At 30.8% G+C, this 19472-nt stretch overlaps 4 protein-coding genes across 4 annotated transcripts; all 4 read left to right on the top strand.

Moving 5' to 3' along the window:
* The first annotated feature begins 1642 nt into the window (after nt 1–1642).
* On the top strand, nt 1643–2113 carry LOC114424223 (B3 domain-containing protein At2g33720-like). The gene has a single exon (XM_028391074.1). It carries the CDS (start codon nt 1643–1645, stop codon nt 2111–2113), a length of 471 nt encoding a protein of 156 aa, XP_028246875.1.
* Nucleotides 2114–3667: 1554 nt separating this feature from the next.
* Nucleotides 3668–5074, top strand: LOC114424221 (cytochrome b561 and DOMON domain-containing protein At5g47530-like). Its single transcript, XM_028391073.1, has 2 exons — nt 3668–4303; nt 4535–5074. The coding sequence occupies exons 1-2, from the start codon at nt 3668–3670 to the stop codon at nt 5072–5074; spliced, it is 1176 nt and encodes a 391-aa protein (XP_028246874.1).
* Nucleotides 5075–8318: 3244 nt separating this feature from the next.
* LOC114424220 (B3 domain-containing protein At2g33720-like) lies at nt 8319–8789 on the top strand. The gene has a single exon (XM_028391072.1). The coding sequence runs from the start codon at nt 8319–8321 to the stop codon at nt 8787–8789; it is 471 nt and encodes a 156-aa protein (XP_028246873.1).
* An 873-nt stretch (nt 8790–9662) lies between these two features.
* Nucleotides 9663–14008, top strand: LOC114423508 (30S ribosomal protein S10, chloroplastic-like). The gene is made up of 3 exons (XM_028390296.1): nt 9663–9993; nt 10612–10671; nt 13419–14008. The coding sequence occupies exons 1-3, from the start codon at nt 9742–9744 to the stop codon at nt 13728–13730; spliced, it is 624 nt and encodes a 207-aa protein (XP_028246097.1). The 5' UTR covers nt 9663–9741; the 3' UTR covers nt 13731–14008.
* The last annotated feature ends 5464 nt before the right edge of the window (nt 14009–19472 follow it).

Below are 19472 nucleotides of genomic sequence, written 5' to 3'. Positions count from 1 at the left end.
AAGAAATCAGAATCGTGAACACACGAAGTTCAAATATGCGGAACCTAACATTTTGGCTTTACTTCTATTCTATTAAGAGATTCTTAATTTTTCTATAATTACAAAATATCAATAATTAGAGATAAAGTAAATAACATTGGCAATATCTGATGTTTATGAGATTGCACAATTTTTTTTTAAAACTTTTCAAGCAATCTTCCTTGTAGAAAAAGAAGGTACAATATTTTTCAAATAATTAAGAGGGTTAATGTAATGTATAAAAATATTTATTTAATGATTTTCAAATAATTAAGGAGGTTAATGAAAAGATAGTGAAAATAGAGAAGATTTCGTGCAATCTTACAAATCTTCAATTGAATTTCAATGTAAAAAGATATATTATATATCTAATACACAACACAATTTTATCACAATATAATTATTTAATTCCACTTAAAATTTTGATGAGTTATTTGAAATTTGAAATGTATGTGATAAAATCCTATATTTCGGGATTCCCTAATCAAATTTATTTTAACAGTTAGATTTAGATTTATATATGATAAAAACTCATTAAGATAAGTTAAAATTCATCCAACGGTTAGATTTAGATAAGAGATATTTATCAAGAAAAGATTTAGATAAGAGATAAAATTCACCCTATAAAAGTATGCAAGGCCGTTCAGTATCGGCATAAGATTTCTTATGAAATTTTAAATATGTTCCTAAGTTTTTTTTTTTTAATTAAGCCCCTGATTTCTTTTAATTAAGTTCCTAGAATTTCCAATACCGTCACAAATTGTCATTTTTGTGAAGATTTTTTAAGCTGTCAAAAAGTAATATAAAGATGTACTTTTTTGTTTAGAGACCAATTAAAAAGAAAAATAATTTAGGAATCTATTTAAAAATTCGAAATAAATAAATTCGATGACCTATTGAGGAATGCAACCTAATGATATGTATATATTAATTTATCAAATTGATAAGTAAGAAATTAATATTGGATAAAAGTCAATATAAAAGATACAATCACTAAAATTCACTTAATCTTTTCCGATACACATAAAGGATGAGGGTTTGTTATATATTATCAGTATTGATATAGTATCTATTTATTTTTATTTTTATTTTTTAATATTTGGTAAAACAAATATTAAAAAAATGATATTGTCATTTAAAACAGTGAACCACATATATTTAGGTAGCAATAGAATAGATCGAAAGAAAATATCAAATTTTGTATAAAAAAATTCATAACTTTCTATAAATGATCAGTTTATCATGTCAAGCCATGTCATATAATTTGGAGACTAATAGATAATATAGGTCGCACAATTTGAACACAGATTGATAATAATATCATATTGTTCGAAAATATTAACGATCAACATAGTATAATTTGATAGCGCTAATAGATAAGATATGGTTTCCTAATTTTTAGACCATTCATAGATACAAAAGATAAATTTACTTTCTTAAATCAACGGTGAGATACTAATAAATCGATCGTTAATTTCCACAATAATCTTTAAGAAATTTTTGGGAATTTATACTTCATGTCTCTTTTGTATAAATACACTACTCCTTTTTATTAGGGAATGAAACCTAAGTTTCTTTTTCTTTCTCTTTCTCTCATTTTAATTTCAAATACACGCCTTCCATCATGAGAAACTTTGGCAATGAAGATGATGGAAGAATGAGAACTCGTGTGATGAGAGAGAGTGAAGAAGAAGGCAATCATTGGGGCTACTCAACAAAGTTGATGCTTTATGATGACCCATGGAAGATCAAGAAATTGCTCACAAAGAGTGACCTTGGCAACTTGAGTAGACTCTTGCTCCCCAAGGAATTGATAGAGGACTTGGTGCTGCCTGTGTTGAGTGTTGAATCCCAAAGAGAAGCTAAGACTCAAAAGGGAACCAAAATTACTATTTGGGATGTGGACACCCAATCCATGCATTATCTTGTCTTCAAGTTTTGGGCTTCTTCAAGAAGTTATGTTTTCATTGACAACTGGAACAAAGATTTTGTTAATAGAAGGAACTTGCATATTAAAGATGAAATTGGACTTCACTGGGATCTGTACAAAAATCGGTTTAATTTTTCCGTTCTTGTCCGTGCCCCTCTAAATTAAAATCAAAACCCCACCACTTGCTTTAGAGATTTGAGTTTAATGTCATTAGGATCAACCACTTCAAATAGATTCTTGATCAACTTGTAATTCGTTTCATTTAAATAAAATCCTCCTTTTTCCACTTACATGTGTTTATTTCTCGTTTAAACTTTTAACACGCTTTAATACGTTTTATTATCCACACGCATAACACGAAGGTTTGTTGAAATCATTTAAAATGTGACTCGCAAATTCTCAAATTTGTATTGCTGTATGTGTGAGGCCTACACGTCATTGCTGAATTAGTATATTCTAGATCCTAAATGTTAAATTTTAAACCCTAAAAAAACTATGGTTTTCGTGCGTTGAATTCATATAACAAATTCGGACAATGAAGCATTTCCCGGTAGAATATGGTCATGCAACGCATTCGTGTACCGTTAACAAAATTTAGCACTTAAATTCAAAAGAAATAATAAGGCATTCATATAAGTTTCAAATTATAGCATAGTTTGTTCAAATTTATCTTTTAAATAAAATAAATAATTTTTTTATCTCTTAATGCGTGTTGAAATTACTTTTAATTAAAATAAATATTTTTTAAGAAAGAAATCTTATTTAAAAAAATATTTATATAATTTTTTAAAAGTTTATTATAAGATGTTATGTATTATTTTTCAATTTTTCTTTCTGTCACAATGGTGATGTCAAAGTTGTCTTGAATAGTTGTAACTTTGAACTTTCTTTTTCTTTTAATAATGAAGACACGTCTTTTGACTTAGATAGTTGTAACTTTCAACTTTGAATTATCATCTTCTTCATTTGTCTTTTTTCTTAAATGAGTTTGTGAGATTTCATAAACTTCTTCATCATATTATAAAAATGTACTTTTTGACTTGTTGGAAGAGACAAAGTTGTGTTATTACATTTGGACCTATTATTATTAGAATTTATGAAATTAAGGAGATGAAATGAAATTTCATGAAGCAACATATATAATAAGCATGCATATACATTAACAAATATAAAGATAAATAAATTAACAAAAATATATAACGATTTTATTTATTAAAATTAGCGTATTTTAAGTTTTTAAATGACACCGAATCGAGACTATTATCCTCTAACAGAAATATGAAATTATAGGTTTATTATTACATTAGCTAAGATTTCGTGCAATCTTACAAATCTTCAATTGAATGTCAATGTAAAAAGATATATTATATAACTAATACACAACACAATTTTATCACAATATTAATTATTTAATCCCACTTAAAATTTTGATGAGTTATTTGAAATTTGAAATGTATGTGATAAAATCCTATATTTCGGGATTCCCTAATCAAATTTATTCTAACAGTTAGATTCAGATATATATATGATAAAAACTCATTAAGATAAGTTAAAATTCATCCAACAGTTAAATTTAGATAAGAGATATTTATCAAGAAAAGTTTAGATAAGAGATAAAATTCACCCTATAAAAGTATGCAAGGCCGTTCAGTATCGGCATAAGTTTTCAACAGCATTAACATTATTGATTCTCTGATTTTTCTTCTCCTTTGATTGATTATGGCGGTTTCTTCCATTAGAAATCCATTCCTATTGTTGCTCTTGTTACTAACATTTTTCACAGCGATCATTGTTCCTGCCACCCCACAACCATGCAACTCATACAAATTTCCCAATAAAGTTAACTATGCGGCATGCAAGGACTTGCCGGTGCTTGAATCCTCACTGCACTGGAACTATCACCCATCTTCGGGTGCAATCGATGTTGCATTCAATAAGGCCAACGTGAATGATTCTAGTTGGGTTGCATGGGCCATAAATCCCACCTCAAAGGGCATGCTTGGTTCACAAGCATTCGTGGCTGTTTATAGATCTGATGGAAGTATCAAAGCCTATACGTCACCAATAACAAGTTATGCGACAATGTTGCAAGAGGGTAATCTCAGTTTTCCGGTTTATGGTGTTTCTGCATCCTACACAAACCGGCATGTCATCATCTTCGCCAGTTTTCAACTTCCCGGGAATACGACTTTGGTGAATCATGCTTGGCAAGAAGGCTTGGTTTCCGATGATGGCACTCTCAGACCACACTCTTTTTCACGCGCTAATCTTCAGTCTTTTGGAACCTTAGATTTCTTATCCGGGAAGGTTTCCCAAACAGGTGGGAATGTGGACTCAAGAATCACGTTGAGAAAGGTAAGAATCATGAACTTCATAATATTTCTTATCTCGTGTCATTATTTGATTGATCGATCGAATGATAAATAAAAATTAAATTAAAATATAAGAGGATTGATTTAGTGGGTTGGGATGAATAACAGAATTATTTTTATAATTAGGCATATTTTTTTTAGAAGTTATTATTATTATATTTTGAAAGTTTTGTTTTAGAATGCATGTCTAATCGACACCTTGTAATTTTTTCAGGTTCATGGAATTTTGAATACCATAAGTTGGGGAATTCTAATGCCGATTGGGGTAATATTGGCTCGCTACTTGAAGGTATTTGATGGTTTAGGACCCACTTGGTTTCACTTGCATCGAGCATGTCAATCACTGGCATTTTTTATTGGCATTGCTGGCTTTGGTACTGGTTTGTATATTGGAAATCATTATGGCGTTCATAACGCTCCTCACAGATGTGTTGGAATCACTCTGTTGTGTCTCGCAATTATACAAGTCTGTGTTGCTGTGTTTTTGAGGCCTAAGAAGGATCACAAGTATAGAATGTTTTGGAACATTTTTCATTATTTAGTTGGTTATTCAATTATTGCCTTGGCCATATGGAACGTCTGGAAAGGTTTTGAGATTCTCAACGCTCAGAATATCTGGAAAAAGACCTATGTGGGCTCAATCATTTCCTTGGCTATAATTGCTATGGTATTGGAGGTGATAACTTGGACCTGGGTGTGCATCAAGAAGAGGGTCAAGAATCCTGAGAATCATGTTGAAATCGTTATTAGTTAGTTAGTTATTGTGTATTATAGAGTTTTTGTTTGTTTCTTTTGCAAAGGCTTCAATTGTACTCTAAAACCTTCTGAACTTAGTTTATAAAATATTTATTTTTCTATACTAGTGCTTTACGTCTTAGACTAATTAAAGTTTAATTAAAATATATTGATACCCAAGCATTGATTATTATATACAATAAGATTGTTGATTTAGATAATAATTATATTTTTAAGTTTATATTTATATGGCGATTTTTAATTAGCTAAAAATGTAAAATCAAAATTTCTATGTACGTAATAAAAAGGGATAGGATTTGACTAGTTTAAAGAAAAAGGTGTATTTGATTTTTATAATTATTAATTAAAATTAGTTATCTTTTCAAATTTTATAATTAATAAATCACCCCAAAAAACCCCATAAAAAAAAAAACTCGCCTCAGATATCAAAGAAGAAACGAAGGATCACAGGGTGTGGAGATTAGGTCAAAACCCATAAACAAATTATCCAAATCTACACTAAGGAAGAGACATTTTATTCTTAAGAAAGTTATGTCTAACAAATTAAAAAGGGGATCGAATCCCACTAAATTAAGGAATCACATTATAAAGTTCCGAAATTAATCAATTTGTTCGCATAAAAGTTTCTTTCACTCTAGACAAATGCAAGAAAACCAAAATCACGAGTTCTGGACAAAGTCACAAAGCAGATTGAATTTGCTTTTTAAAAAACATATCTTTCACATCTTCTTTTTGTTTAATCCGGATATACTGGAATAAAAGTGATAAATGAACTGAAGCAAATTAAACACCCAAACGCATCTCATGTGACTCCTCACGTGACATCTAACTAACCTAACGATATTATTAAAATAAAATTAAGGCTAAATTTCTAAGTTGGATCCTATACTTATTTAATTGATTAAATTTAGTCTCTTCATTATTAAAAAAATTTCATTTGGTCCCTTATATAAAGATAGCTAAAATTTATTTATTATATATTGTAATTGTAATTACCTTTATATAAATAAATGTTTTGAATATATAAATTAGATTATAATTAAAAATTATGATATAATGTTATTTTCACTATTGACAATTTCTTAAGAAATATTAAAATTTAAATTTAAAGATAAAAGAGTTGATTAAAAGTGTGGTACTCAATTAAAGTGATTATGTGTGTGTCTGTGTTTAGCTAGTTGTAGGAATAGTGCGTGAAATGCATATTCAAAAAAGATAAGAGAAAATGAGAGTATTTGAAAATGAGAGCATTTGAAAATGGAGTAGATTTATAAAGAATAATATTTATCGAGTTTGGTTCATTTTTTCAGGAAGAAAACTATATATTGGAGTAGGAAGATAATGGAATGTTTATTAAAAAGCTAAATTTAATAAAATATACTGTAAAAAATTTTCACGAATTATGCGAATATTATGAAATTTTGAAACAAAATAAAGATTGAAATTGATAGTATTATCAAACAATGAAAAAGCTTACGTTTTATGGAAAATAAAATATAATATATGTGTGTTGGTCTCGGGAATGAAGATTTTACATATATTTTTTGAAGGAAAAGATTCTACATATATAAGAAATTTAAATAAATATTGAAATTATTTTATTAGAATTAGAATTAAAGGCTTTCGAGTCTAGCATAAATCGTTAGCAAAATTGAACCAGTGTCTAAGAATGCCCAAGAAAAAAAAATGTTCAAGATAAGGATAAATTAGTTAAGACTACAATATTTAAAAAAAGCCATATTAAATCATTTATTTGATATTAGAAATATAAGATGATATATCATATGAATGTTAGGAATGTATTTGAGTTTTGAATAAAAAATATATATTCGAAATTGGTTTATGATATTTAGATAAATTTTGTTAAAAAAAATTAATTGTTATTAAAAGTGTAAAAGGATATTTTTTTAAAAAAAAGCATAAGAGGATAAATTAGATGAGAGTGAAGTTCAACATTCAAGAGAAAAATATATTAAAATGAGAGTGAATGCCTATAAAAGCAGATAAATTTACACGTTTATATAATAAGGGGATATCTTCACCAAACTTTTCTAGCATCTTTATCGTATTCTTTTTAAAATATATAGGTTAAATTACTTAGTATTTCCTTGAACTATTTATGAAATTTTAAATATGTTCCTAAGTTTTTTTTTTTTTTTAATTAAGTTCCTAGAATTTCTAATACCATCACAAATTGTCATTTTGTGAAGATTTTTTAAGCTGTCAAAAAGTAATATAAAGATATACTTTTTTGTTTAGAGACCAATTAAAAAGAAAAATAATTTAGAAATCTATTTGAAAATTCGAAATAAATAAATTCAATGACCTATTGAGGAATGCAACCTAATGATATGTATATCTTAATTTATCAAATTGATAAGTAAGAAATTAATATTGGATAAAAGTCAATATAAAAGATACAATCACTAAAATTCACTTAATCTTTCCCGATACACATAAAGGATGAGGGTTTGTCATGTATTATTAGTATTGATATAATATCTATTTATTTTTATTTTTATTTTTTAATATTTGGCAAAACAAATATTAAAAAAATGATATTGTCATTTAAAACGGCGAAGCACGTATATTTAGTTAACAATAAAATAGATCGAAAGAAAATGTCAGATTTTGTATAAAAAAAATCCATAACTTCCTATCTATAAATGATTGACAGTTTATTATGTCAAGCCATATAATATAATTTGGAGATATAATTTGGAGACTAACAGATAATATAGGTCGCACAATTTGAACACAGATTGATAATAATATTATATTGTTCGAAAAAATTAACGATCAAAATAGTATAATTTGACCGTGCTAATAGATAAGATATGGTTTCCTAATTCTTAGACCATACATAGATACAAAATATAAATTTACTTTCTTAAATCAACCGTGAGATACTAATAAATCGATCGTTAAATTCCAAAATAATCTTTAAGAAATTTATGGGAATTTATGTTTCATGTCTCCTTTGTATAAATACACTACTCCTTTCTATTAGGGAATGGAACTAAAGATAAATTTACAAAAGATAAATTTACTTTCTTAAATCGATGGTGAGATACTAATAAATCGATCGTTAATTTCCTAAATAATCTTTAAGAAATTTTTGAAAATTTATGCTTCATGTCTCTTTTATATAAATACACTACTCCTTTCTATTAGGGAATGAAACCTAAGTTTCTTTTTCTTTTTCTTTCTCTCATTCCAATTTCAAATACACGTCTTCCATCATGAGAAACTCTGTCAATAAAGATGATGGAAGAATGAGAACTAATGTGATGAGAGAGAGGGAAGAAGAAGACAATCATTGGGACTACTCAACAAAGTTGATGCTTTATGATGACCCATGGAAGATAAAGAAATTGCTCACAAAGAGTGACCTTGGCAACTTGAGTAGACTCTTGCTCCCCAAGGAATTGATAGAGGACTTGGTGCTGCCTGTGTTGAGTGTTGAATCCCAAAGAGAAGCTAAGACTCAAAAGGGAACCAAAATTACTATTTGGGATGTGGACACCCAATCCATGCATTATCTTGTCTTCAAGTTTTGGGCTTCTTCAAGAAGTTATGTTTTCATTGACAACTGGAACAAAGATTTTGTTAATAGAAGGAGCTTGCATATTAAAGATGAAATTGGACTTCACTGGGATCTGTACAAAAATCGGTTTAATTTTTCCGTTCTTGTTCGTGCCCCTCTAAATTAAAATCAAAACCTCGATCACCACTTGCTTTAGAGATTTGAGTTTAATGTCATTAGGATCAACCACTTCAAATAGATTCTTGATCAACTTGTAATTCGTTTCATTTAAATAAAATCCTCCTTTTTCCACTTACATGTGTTTATTTCTCGTTTAAACTTTTAACACGCTTTAATATGTTTTATTATCCACACGCATAACACGAAGGTTTCTTGAAATCATTTAAAATGTGACTCGCAAATTCTCAAATTTGTATTGCTGTATGTGTGAGGCCTACACGTCATTGCTGAATTAGTATATTCTAGATCCTAAATGTTAAATTTTAAACCCTAAAAAAACTATGGTTTTTGTGCGTTGAATTCATATAACAAATTCGGACAATGAAGCATTTCCCGGTAGAATATGGTCATGCAACGCATTCGTGTACCGTTAACAAAATTTAGCACTTAAATTCAAAAGAAATAATAAGGCATTCATATAAGTTTCAAATTATGGTATAGTTTGTTCAAATCTATCTTTTAAATAAAACAAATAATTGTTTATCTCTTAATGCGTTTGTTTACATTACTTTTAATTAAAATAAATATTTTTTTAAGAAAGAAATCTTATTTTAAAAAATATTTATATAATTTTTTTAAATTTTATTATAAGATGTTATGTCATAAGAAGGTTTATTATTTTTCACTTTTTCTTTCTGCCACAATGGTGATGCCAATTTCTTCCATTAAATGTTAATTTAAATATTTTGAAAGTTCAAAAATATAATTGGGTCAGGTTCGGAAAATAGTGATTTTGAAAGCCCATTTTCTAACGGGCTTTTGGGTTGTGATCAATAAAGAAAAAATCAGAAAAGAAAATAAAATTATGGATAATTCTCTGCAAAGTGTATCATATCATAGCACACCATTCTATCGCTTCACACAGAGTGAGATATAGAATCACTGAAGAGCTTCCTTCAATGGCGGTTTCTTCTCTCTCTGTTACTCCTCTTTCGCTCTCAAATTCTTCCCCCTCTCTATCTTCCAAGCCAAAGTTTCCATCTTTGTGTTTTCTCTCTGGCAACAACACCACATTGAGGGTAACATGCCCAAAACCTCTGCACTCATCCACTGTTGTTCATGTTGCTACCGAAGCGTTGGATTCATCCCCTGATCCCTTGGACCCACCTCCAGAAACCCTTGATGATGACTCTGACGCCACCACCTTTGAGGTTCGTGTGTTGGTGTGTGTGTTTTAATATTTCTTCATTGGATGGTTAATTGTGCTTGTAGAATGTACTAATTCAGCATGTGTGTCTTATTATGTGTGAAATAATGTCTTTGGGTTTGTACATAATGTGGAGATTTGTGGAGATAAGGTAAAGTGAATAATGGGAATTATGACAATGGTATTTTTTTCTACCTTTTGCTATGTCATATCTTGTTAGTTAGGAGGTTTAGGAAGTATAATGGCACTGGATTCAATGTGGTTAAGGTTTTAGCTTGACTTGTGTTTTCGGTTTTCCTAACTTTTTGTTATGTAGAGTGGAGAGAAAACGAGGGAGGAGAGAAAAGTTTGAAATTTTAAATTGAAGAGAAAAATAAAAGGAGATAAAATTTTGAATTTTTGTTTCTAGAAGTCATTTTTATTTTCCACTTTCCCTGTAAGTGTTACCGAACAAAAGAAACTACATTGTTATCTGTGTTTTCTTTCCTCTGTATTGTCTTTTTTCCTCTCCTCCAACATACCATTAATGTTTTGAACTCAATAACGACAGGGTTTAGATGTCAGGTGGCATGATGCAACTACCAATTAATATCCTTGTTAATGCAATATTTTGGTGTTTTAGGTTGGTGACTTGGGGACTCCTAGCACTTCAGCAATTAGCATTGGTGGCGATGCAGATACAGTATGTTGATTAGTTCCCTATTTCCAGTTGCAGTTTGATATTTGTTTTGTTTTAGGGTTTTACATTAAGCATAAATTTTGAATGTGCATTATATTTGATAAAAATTGTTTTAAGAATTATAATAGGAATTGATTGAATGTTTCAATCTGTGAATTGTGTTGAGTAAATCAGGTAGGAGGTTAAATAAGTTGTACTGCTGCTATTGCTAACCAGTTAGTCAGCATTGGAACGTATGACTCCTTGTCAAAAGTATGACATAGTTCCTTGACAAGGTGACATTGGACCTCAATAATGACCCATTATGTGTGTAATTGACAATTTTGTTGTGATAATTTTTGTGAAATCTATTTCAGGACTAAGTTTGAAAGGTTATTGAAATTGCATTGCATGGTTCACAAGTTGAATAGCATAATTTGATATAGTTCAGCAAACCAGTGATTTGTATTGTGTGATGAATCACACATGGCTTTGGGTCATGTGATATGCATGAATTGGTGTGGTTCTGTATCATGTGATATGAATCATGATTTAGCAATTTGTTGATATTTTTTTATTTGTTGGTCTGTTTTTTTGCCAATTCTCATCAGATAAACTGATGAGAATCTTAAATTGTTAAACACCTATTTGATTATTCCATTGTTCTGTTGTCATTCTTCTGAAACAGTGGTTTGGCTTCATAAAATCACTCACTTGCTCTAAATCCCTATTTGGCTATTCAGCCTATTTCACTGCTCCATGTTCTTCTTTTAGAAACAGAGGCTTCGTACAGTCTCTCTCTCTCTATATACATATGCAACTTATTTGGCTACTTTATTGCTCTCTTTTCATTCTTTTGAAGCATAACACTTTATGTGGTTCCTAAGGCTAAGAAAATGGGAAAGAAGGATATTTCCTGAATCCTGAGAACATTTTACTATTCTTGACAATGAATTACACATTAAATATAATTATCATTCAATATCCACAAGCAATGTGAGGTAGTTCACTACTTCACTTGGAATGAACTATCAGAAACTTGTAAAGTGTTATTATGAGGCTTATGATTGATTGTGTTATAGTATTATTGGAGTTTACTATTCTGTAGTGGTATGTGAAATTTAAATATTATGTCTTTTTTGTCATTTTGCTCAGTGATATATGTGATTTTTGAGCATTTTATTAATCTTTAAAGTGTTGGTGAATCATGTATATGTGTTCTGAATTGAGCAATACATGACAATTCACATTCTAAAAGCCAAACCATTCTCAATATAGTTCATGATTTGACAGCCATGGTGAATACATGTATTGTTTCATGTTGCTTGAAGGGCTATTAGTGTTGGATCCTCCCCCTCCTTACACTCATAAAAAAAATGGCCTGACTAGGATAGAGTAACACTGCAGGGTATAGAGGACCCGACAATATCAGTTTGTAAAAAGGTAATCGAGTTCAAAGAATGGCCTGGTAACATCCGTAAAGCCATAGTCCTAGGATGTGCTCCAATTGATGCAAATCAGGAAATTTTTTCTTCCTGAAGAGTGTGGCTAAACTCGACCTCCCATACCTTTTTCGTCAGATACGTGATGCACTCCACCAATTTGTTGTAGTTGACTAGTTTCTTTTGCTGGATATTTAGTTGTTGAAAAAGTAAAGGCAACATTAGAATCTGTTAGGCACTTCTATATAAAGGCAACAGAGGGATTTACTTAGGCTATAGCAAACTTGCACATGTGGCAACAAGTGAGGGATGACTTGTGGTAAAGTTAAAAGCTGTATGGGATATAGGGAAAGAGGGAGGGAAGGACTGAAAGAGGTAGGCTATCATTTGGGTAGTTTTGGGATTGCTGTCAGCCTGGGCAGAGAACTTTTCCTTCTCTGATTGGTTTTCTTCCATTCTTAATTTCTATACTTAATGTGTATTCCCTTGTAATCCAAGTACTGTTTTTCTGAGTATTTTGTCTATTTGTACACAGTAAATTTAGTTCCTATCAAAATCACTCTGAACACTATACGCTTTGGACTGCTTTAGTGGTCAAAATTAGGTATTATTATTTATTATTTCATGAGATTGTAATCATTAGATATATTAATAAAAAAAAATTAAGCTCTTACTCAAAATGTTTGATTGCGTCAGTGCTTCTGTGACAGTAAGGTGAGCATTTTAACATTGTAAAATATTCATGTGATTCTTATTTTGTCATGCTTCACTTTGATAATATTAGTAGTTGAGCTTTATGGAATCAGATGGTTGGTGCTGTTCATTAGAGAATAATACTCTTGTAATCACTATTCTCAAGGATGTGCTTAGCAATCTTCCATAGTTTATAAATATATTTTTTTCTGGATTATACATTTTATGGAGTAAAATTTACTATTTTGACCAAAATTGTTTCTACTTCTCATGGTAGGTAGTGTAGCTTAGGTTTCTCATAACTGTTGGATTAGTGTTATTTCCCATGATATTTCTAGTTATTCATCGATGAGCAGGGGATGTATACATGGCAGTTCTATTATTTTGTGCATTCAATTAATGTGGACTCACTGATTCAGTATGCTGTTAGCTTATTTTTCATGAGTTTCTTTGTGATATTATCTGTAAGTACAGTTGAAAGGTCCAAAAGCAACTTAATGGTCTTTAAATATTAATTTTAAGCATTGATTTGACCAGAAATTAGAATAACAATTTTTGACATTCCTTTATTTTTTTTTTTTTTGTGTATTCCCATAAATTAAATCATCTGATGATATTGCTTGTTCCTATTCTCAGATGGCACCAAAGCAGAAGATTAGAATCAAGCTTAGGTCTTACTGGGTGCCCTTGATAGAGGATTCCTGCAAGCAGATATTAGATGCTGCAAGGACTACCAACGCGAAAACAATGGGACCCGTGCCATTACCAACCAAGAAGCGAATCTACTGTGTTCTTAAATCCCCGCACGTACATAAGGATGCCCGGTTCCATTTCGAGATCAGAACTCACCAGCGTCTCATTGATATTCTATATCCTACAGCTCAAACAATAGATTCTCTGATGCAACTTGATCTTCCTGCTGGTGTTGATGTGGAGGTCAAGCTGTAGAGATATTTGCTTTTCAGGTTGCTAACTGTCTTGAATTTGAGTGAGGTTCAACTTGTTATCAATAGCCAAAATATATTGGCAGATATCATGTGTTTCACTGCCTAAACTTGATTTCTAAGAACAATGCTAAAAGTCCTTTTGTTTGCTTTCCCTTTCTGTCTTCATTAAATTAGTTTATCCCTGATTTCCTGTTATTGCTTAGATATTTGTATATCATATACAATGTTATGTAATTCAGGTATGCCACAAAATTTTATTTTATTTTCCTGGTAAATTATGCTTATGAATTTCTTTTGATTGATTTCAAAGTTACGAACAATGTCATTCTTGTAGCTTTTAATTAAGGGACTGAATAATGGAGGGTCTGTTTGAGTTGAGAGTATTGCTTTCTATTTTAATTCACTATTTTGATAATTATAAAAATGTTTTCATTTTATTTCATGTTTACTAACTGTCATCATTTCCTTTACAAATCATTGAAAAGGGTAAATAAAGTGAAGTTAACTGCAGGCTTTTTATTTCTTGGGTCTATTTGACTTCACTTCGGGGACAATTATTTAATGCATTTCATTTTTCCTGGGTACACTCCATGTTTTCTAATATTTCTTTTTTACCCTTGTTCTATCAAGCAATTCCTCTTTCCCAACCCTCCATGACCACCGCTGCCTAACCTACATCCAGCACGACCACACAGTGACCAACGCCTCACCTTCACTTCACAGCACGATGACTCACCAAACTTTCACCATTGATGTGACCATACCACAAATATGTTACAGATTGTTCAATATGTAATATATTTTTTGTATTGCAGATTGTTTAACTGTCATGTAAAAGTTAATTTACATTACGGATTGAGTCATCCATAACATATTTGTGTTATGGATTGTTCAATCCGTAACACCCAACCCCTTCGATATCACACTCTTCTCCCTCTTTCCTCTCGGAATCGTGCAGGACACCAAATTAGAATCTTTTGCACACCACACACCCATATACAATCGCGCAAGCTCCTTTCCCATACTATTCATCGCCAATCAGGCTCCTCCAACATTGCAGCAACAACAGACACGCGTGCAAGGGCAGCATCTGCTGGCACGATGTGGCGGTGCGATCGTTGATGTCAGGTTTGCTCCCAATCACTTACACTCTGTGAATTTGATCCCAAATACCAGATCCACCTTCTCTCTCCGAGTGTGGCAAAGGTGCTTCGGTGTTTGGTAGGGAAGATGAGGTGCTGGAGTTCAGGGGTATTATTGGTTGTTTGATGTTATTTGTAGGTGCACCAAGCAAAACATGAGATGTGTTAAATAATTGTCCACTTTGCTCTCCTGTTTTACACATGCCAAAATATAAAATTAATAAGATTATTCTATCATCTTAAATTGAACAACTAAGAATTTCTTACAATACTTTAGTGAAGTTGCATCTTTTACTTTTAAGTTGGATTCTCTTAAAAAAATTAAGTTGGATTTATAATATATTTTGGTTCCAAAACCTTTTTGGATTTTTTCTTTAGTATTAGCAATGTCGACAGTTTAGTAACTTATTATAAGTGTTTGGGAAGTTAATTAGTATCTAACGTCAACGAAGTTTCATATGAAAGTTACAACATAGTTGTTTTGACATTTTTGCTTTAGAAAAGTGTAATCTTCCCGTTCAACGTGGTTCCATCGGGTATTCTAACAAATCCTACGTCATTAAGGAATTTGATGAAGAAAAAAATTAGAAACTATCACCAATTTGAATTTAGACTAGAGAATAAAAACAAAATTCCGAATATGTTTAGGGAAAGAGCATAGTAAACCCTTTAAGTTGATATTTATCGCAACATTCGGAAGTGTTTTAACCTTTACGCAGCTCCGGAATAGATGTGTACTGGTGTATGTTTCTTTAATTTTGATAAAAAAGTTAAGCTAGTGACAATTTATTCATACCCTTAATACCAACTTATCGACGCGTTCGCTTTGGGGCATTATAAATGGTCGTTTCCATTTTTACTATTTTAAAAATGACTTTTTCATTTTTTGGGAGCATTTGTCTCATGGAGGAAACTTGCAAATTGTTGTTATGAAAGCCTTCTAATGAGAAAATTGGCTTATATGTCACCATCTATATTCATGTTGAGTCCTTCCTTGGTGGACCATTCATTGTTAAATAATGGGGAACTGGTCCACATCCACGTGAAATGGAGTAGCTAACGAAAGTGCTTTGGGGTATTTGTTCGTAATATAATATTGATTGTTGTTACGTGCTTCCAGCATAATTGTGCATATATTTAGTAATTATATTATAAAATAATTAATATCGATATATATAATATTAAAATTTTTAATGTATATTTAATACATATGTAAATTTAGATAATAAATTTTGTGATAATTAATTTTGATATAATAATTAATATGTTTATATATATGAATTTTTATGAAATCTATAATTTTATTTAAAATTTATATATGTAAAAAAATATATTATTAGATCAAAATTAATTATAATAAGATAAAAAATACATTAATAGATTTATGTTAATAAACATATAATTTTTATTTATAATTTATATATACAAATAAATTAATTATTAGATCAAAATTAATTATCATAAAATTTATTATTTAAATTTAAATGCATATTAAATATAAAACAGAAATTTTAGTGTCGACATTAATTATTTTATAATGTAATTGATTTATTAATTTAGTTGATTAGAGTATTATATTAATAACACAAAAGTCTCAAGTTTGATTTTTTACTTGAGCCAATAACTTTAAATTAATTCACAAAATATTTTTAAAAAAATTTAAAAAAAATATTTGGGTCACTTAGGGATTGGGAAAACCGTAAGTTCAATTAGTATGAGGCTTAGGGATGTCCAATTCGTATCAAGCTTATGGATATTTATTTATTTATTTAAATTGTTTTTATCCTCTAGGTTTTTTTTTTCTTATATTTTCATTTATTTTACGTTGCTTGTGGAAGTGTGGAACTAATGTCAACCGTATCAATCATATCTCTTTTTACGTCTCTTATTTTGTCTTTTTGATACACGCGCACTGGAACATGGATCTTGATTAAGAACATCATTTTTAAAGGAAATTGGTGATTGACAAAGTCAACTAGTCAAGCATCGAGTTCATAAATCATATTATATATATATATATATATATATATATATATATATATATATATATATATATAATTTATTTCTTAACTTTTTACCAACATTCATAACAAAATTCAGTATTTCCTTTTATACTTTTATATGTCGGCTTACTAATTGTATTTTTTTTTACAATAGGCATAATTGGTGAGAAATCACCATAATTGACTTAATTGTGGTTGTAATTTAAATTTAAATTATAAAGGGTGTGTTGTGCGTGGTTCATATTTATGGTTCACACAAATGTTGAAATAGAGCGTAAAGATCATTTGTTGTTGGGTTTTGAAGTGGTTTGGGATGTAGGTAAAATCTGCAGTAATATTATATATTGTGGTGTAACTTATTATTTATGAATAAAAAATAGAAACAATCGCTCTACTTTCGAGGTTGTAGGCACACTTGTTGAGCCTAGTTAAATATCTTGTATTCATGTATGTGCGTGTGATTTTTCTCATTCCCTTTAGAATTTTGGTTTCGATTGTTATTGTTAACAATTGATATTAGATGACACTTAACTCTGTGGCCAAATAAGTAGGGAAGTTCGATGAAACTAGGAATTTGGGATTGTAACAGAGGTGAGTTAAGGATTTGTTGGCACAACAAGGTCTTCTGAAGGCGTTGTGTGAATCAAAGCCTAATAATATGGAGGCTTTGGATTGGGAGGAGTTGCAATAAAGGGTTGCGGCAATCACACGCTTGTGTTTGGCAGACAAGATTCTCTATCACATGATGAAGTTGAAGTCTCTAGGGAGGTATGGAAGAAATTGGAAAGTCAATACATGTCAAAATCTTTGATGAACAAATTGTATCTAAAGCAGAAATTGTATGGGTTGAAGATGCAAGAGGGTTCAAATCTCAAACAACACGTGAATGCCTTCGATTAGATTATCAACGATCGGACAAGGATGGATGTAAAGATTGAGGACGAGGATAACATATGTATTATGTTGTGTTCTTTGCCTTCTTCTTATGAACATTTGGTGACAACCTTAACGTACGGGAAAGACTCAATCAGTTTGAAGGCAATACAGGCTGCTCTTATTCTCACTCTCAACAGAGATAGAATGTAGTGGGAGTTCACAAGGCAATGATCTATATCTGAGGGGAAAACAAGAATGTGGAAGGACACAAGGCAAGGATTCTAGTGGTTGGCAGAGAAAGAAGTCCAAGTCTAGAGAACACGAGAAAAAAATGGAGTGCTACAAATGCACCCATAAGGGGCATTTCAAGAGGGATTGCCCAGAGTTAAAGAAATATGGTGAAAGGACATGTTGCTTAGCAAATGTGGTATAGACTAACGATTCAAACTAATACACTGAGGGAGATGTCTACTATAGTGAGCAAGACGTCAAACAATTTTGGTAGTGTCTATATGGGTAACGACAAAGCGTGTGTTGTTATTGGAATGAGACATGTGCAGATTGCTATGGATAATGGTGGAGTAGGAACGTTGTGTGATGTCTAACATATCCCTGAGTTAAGGAAGAATTTGATCTCACTTGGTACCTTACAGGCCAATGGTTTTAGTTATAGGACTGATGAAGATTGGGATACCCTCAAGCGTTGATTGTGATGAAGGAACAATGAATTGTAGGAAACATTTATAGGCTGTTGAGGAGCACAGAGTTAGGCCGAGTTACATCTGTTGAGTTTGACAATGATGCTATCAAATTGTGAGACCTGCGTTTAGGTAATATCGGTTAGCATAGGATGGAGAAGCTTCATAAGCGAGGACTCTTAAACAAAGTTCAAAGTTGTAAGTTGTTAACTCATTGACAAGTGCACTAAATTGTCCTAAGTAGTAAAGTAAAATGGAAGTCCGAGTGTCAAGTCCACAAGGACTTTGTTTGTACTTCGATTGGTGTATATCCAATTTTCAAGCAATTAATGAATTGATTTAAAGATTTATGAAAAGAACAATAAAATAAATTAACATAAATTAAACTAATTATTTAAAGTATGCAAGGAAAGAAAAACAAACTCTTGAAGCGTAGGTTGATTCAGAATGTGGATATGTTGGGACCTAGCCTACCAAAACTACTTTATGTAATGTTAATGATTTTTCTCTATTTAATATTATTCTAACTGTCACCTACATCTATTCATATACTCTAACAATGATCCTTCAAGTGAAAGAGCCTAATTTACCTAATCCATTTCTTAATCCCTTAATAGAATGAACTAGTTAAATTGCATTATGAACATAGATGCATAAAATAGGCTAAACAATATCATTTTATCCCTAGATATGAATCATTTAGATGTCATTTCCCAGTTCTTAGAAGATAAACATTTCTCAATGCCTAAATCCTAAAACACATACATGAATATAGGTGATCAAACCATAACCAGTGAAATTAAGCACATTAAAGAGACAATAAAAATTAAAATAACATTAAATAGATAGTAGGAAAGAAATTACATCGCGAGCATTTGGTTGCTAGGCTCCCAACAATGGAGGGTTTAGCCTCTCATCGTTATGAGATGCTTTACAATTGTAAGGGGTTCATGGGGAGAGAAGAAGAATGAAAATAGGGGGAGGAATGACTCCTAATGGTTGATTCCCCCTATTCCTACAAATT

Source organism: Glycine soja, chromosome 8, assembly GCF_004193775.1.
Source record: "Glycine soja cultivar W05 chromosome 8, ASM419377v2, whole genome shotgun sequence".
Classification (NCBI taxonomy): domain Eukaryota; kingdom Viridiplantae; phylum Streptophyta; class Magnoliopsida; order Fabales; family Fabaceae; genus Glycine; species Glycine soja.
Note: the sequence above shows the minus strand (reverse complement) of the source record. Positions and strands in the feature narration are given on the sequence as shown.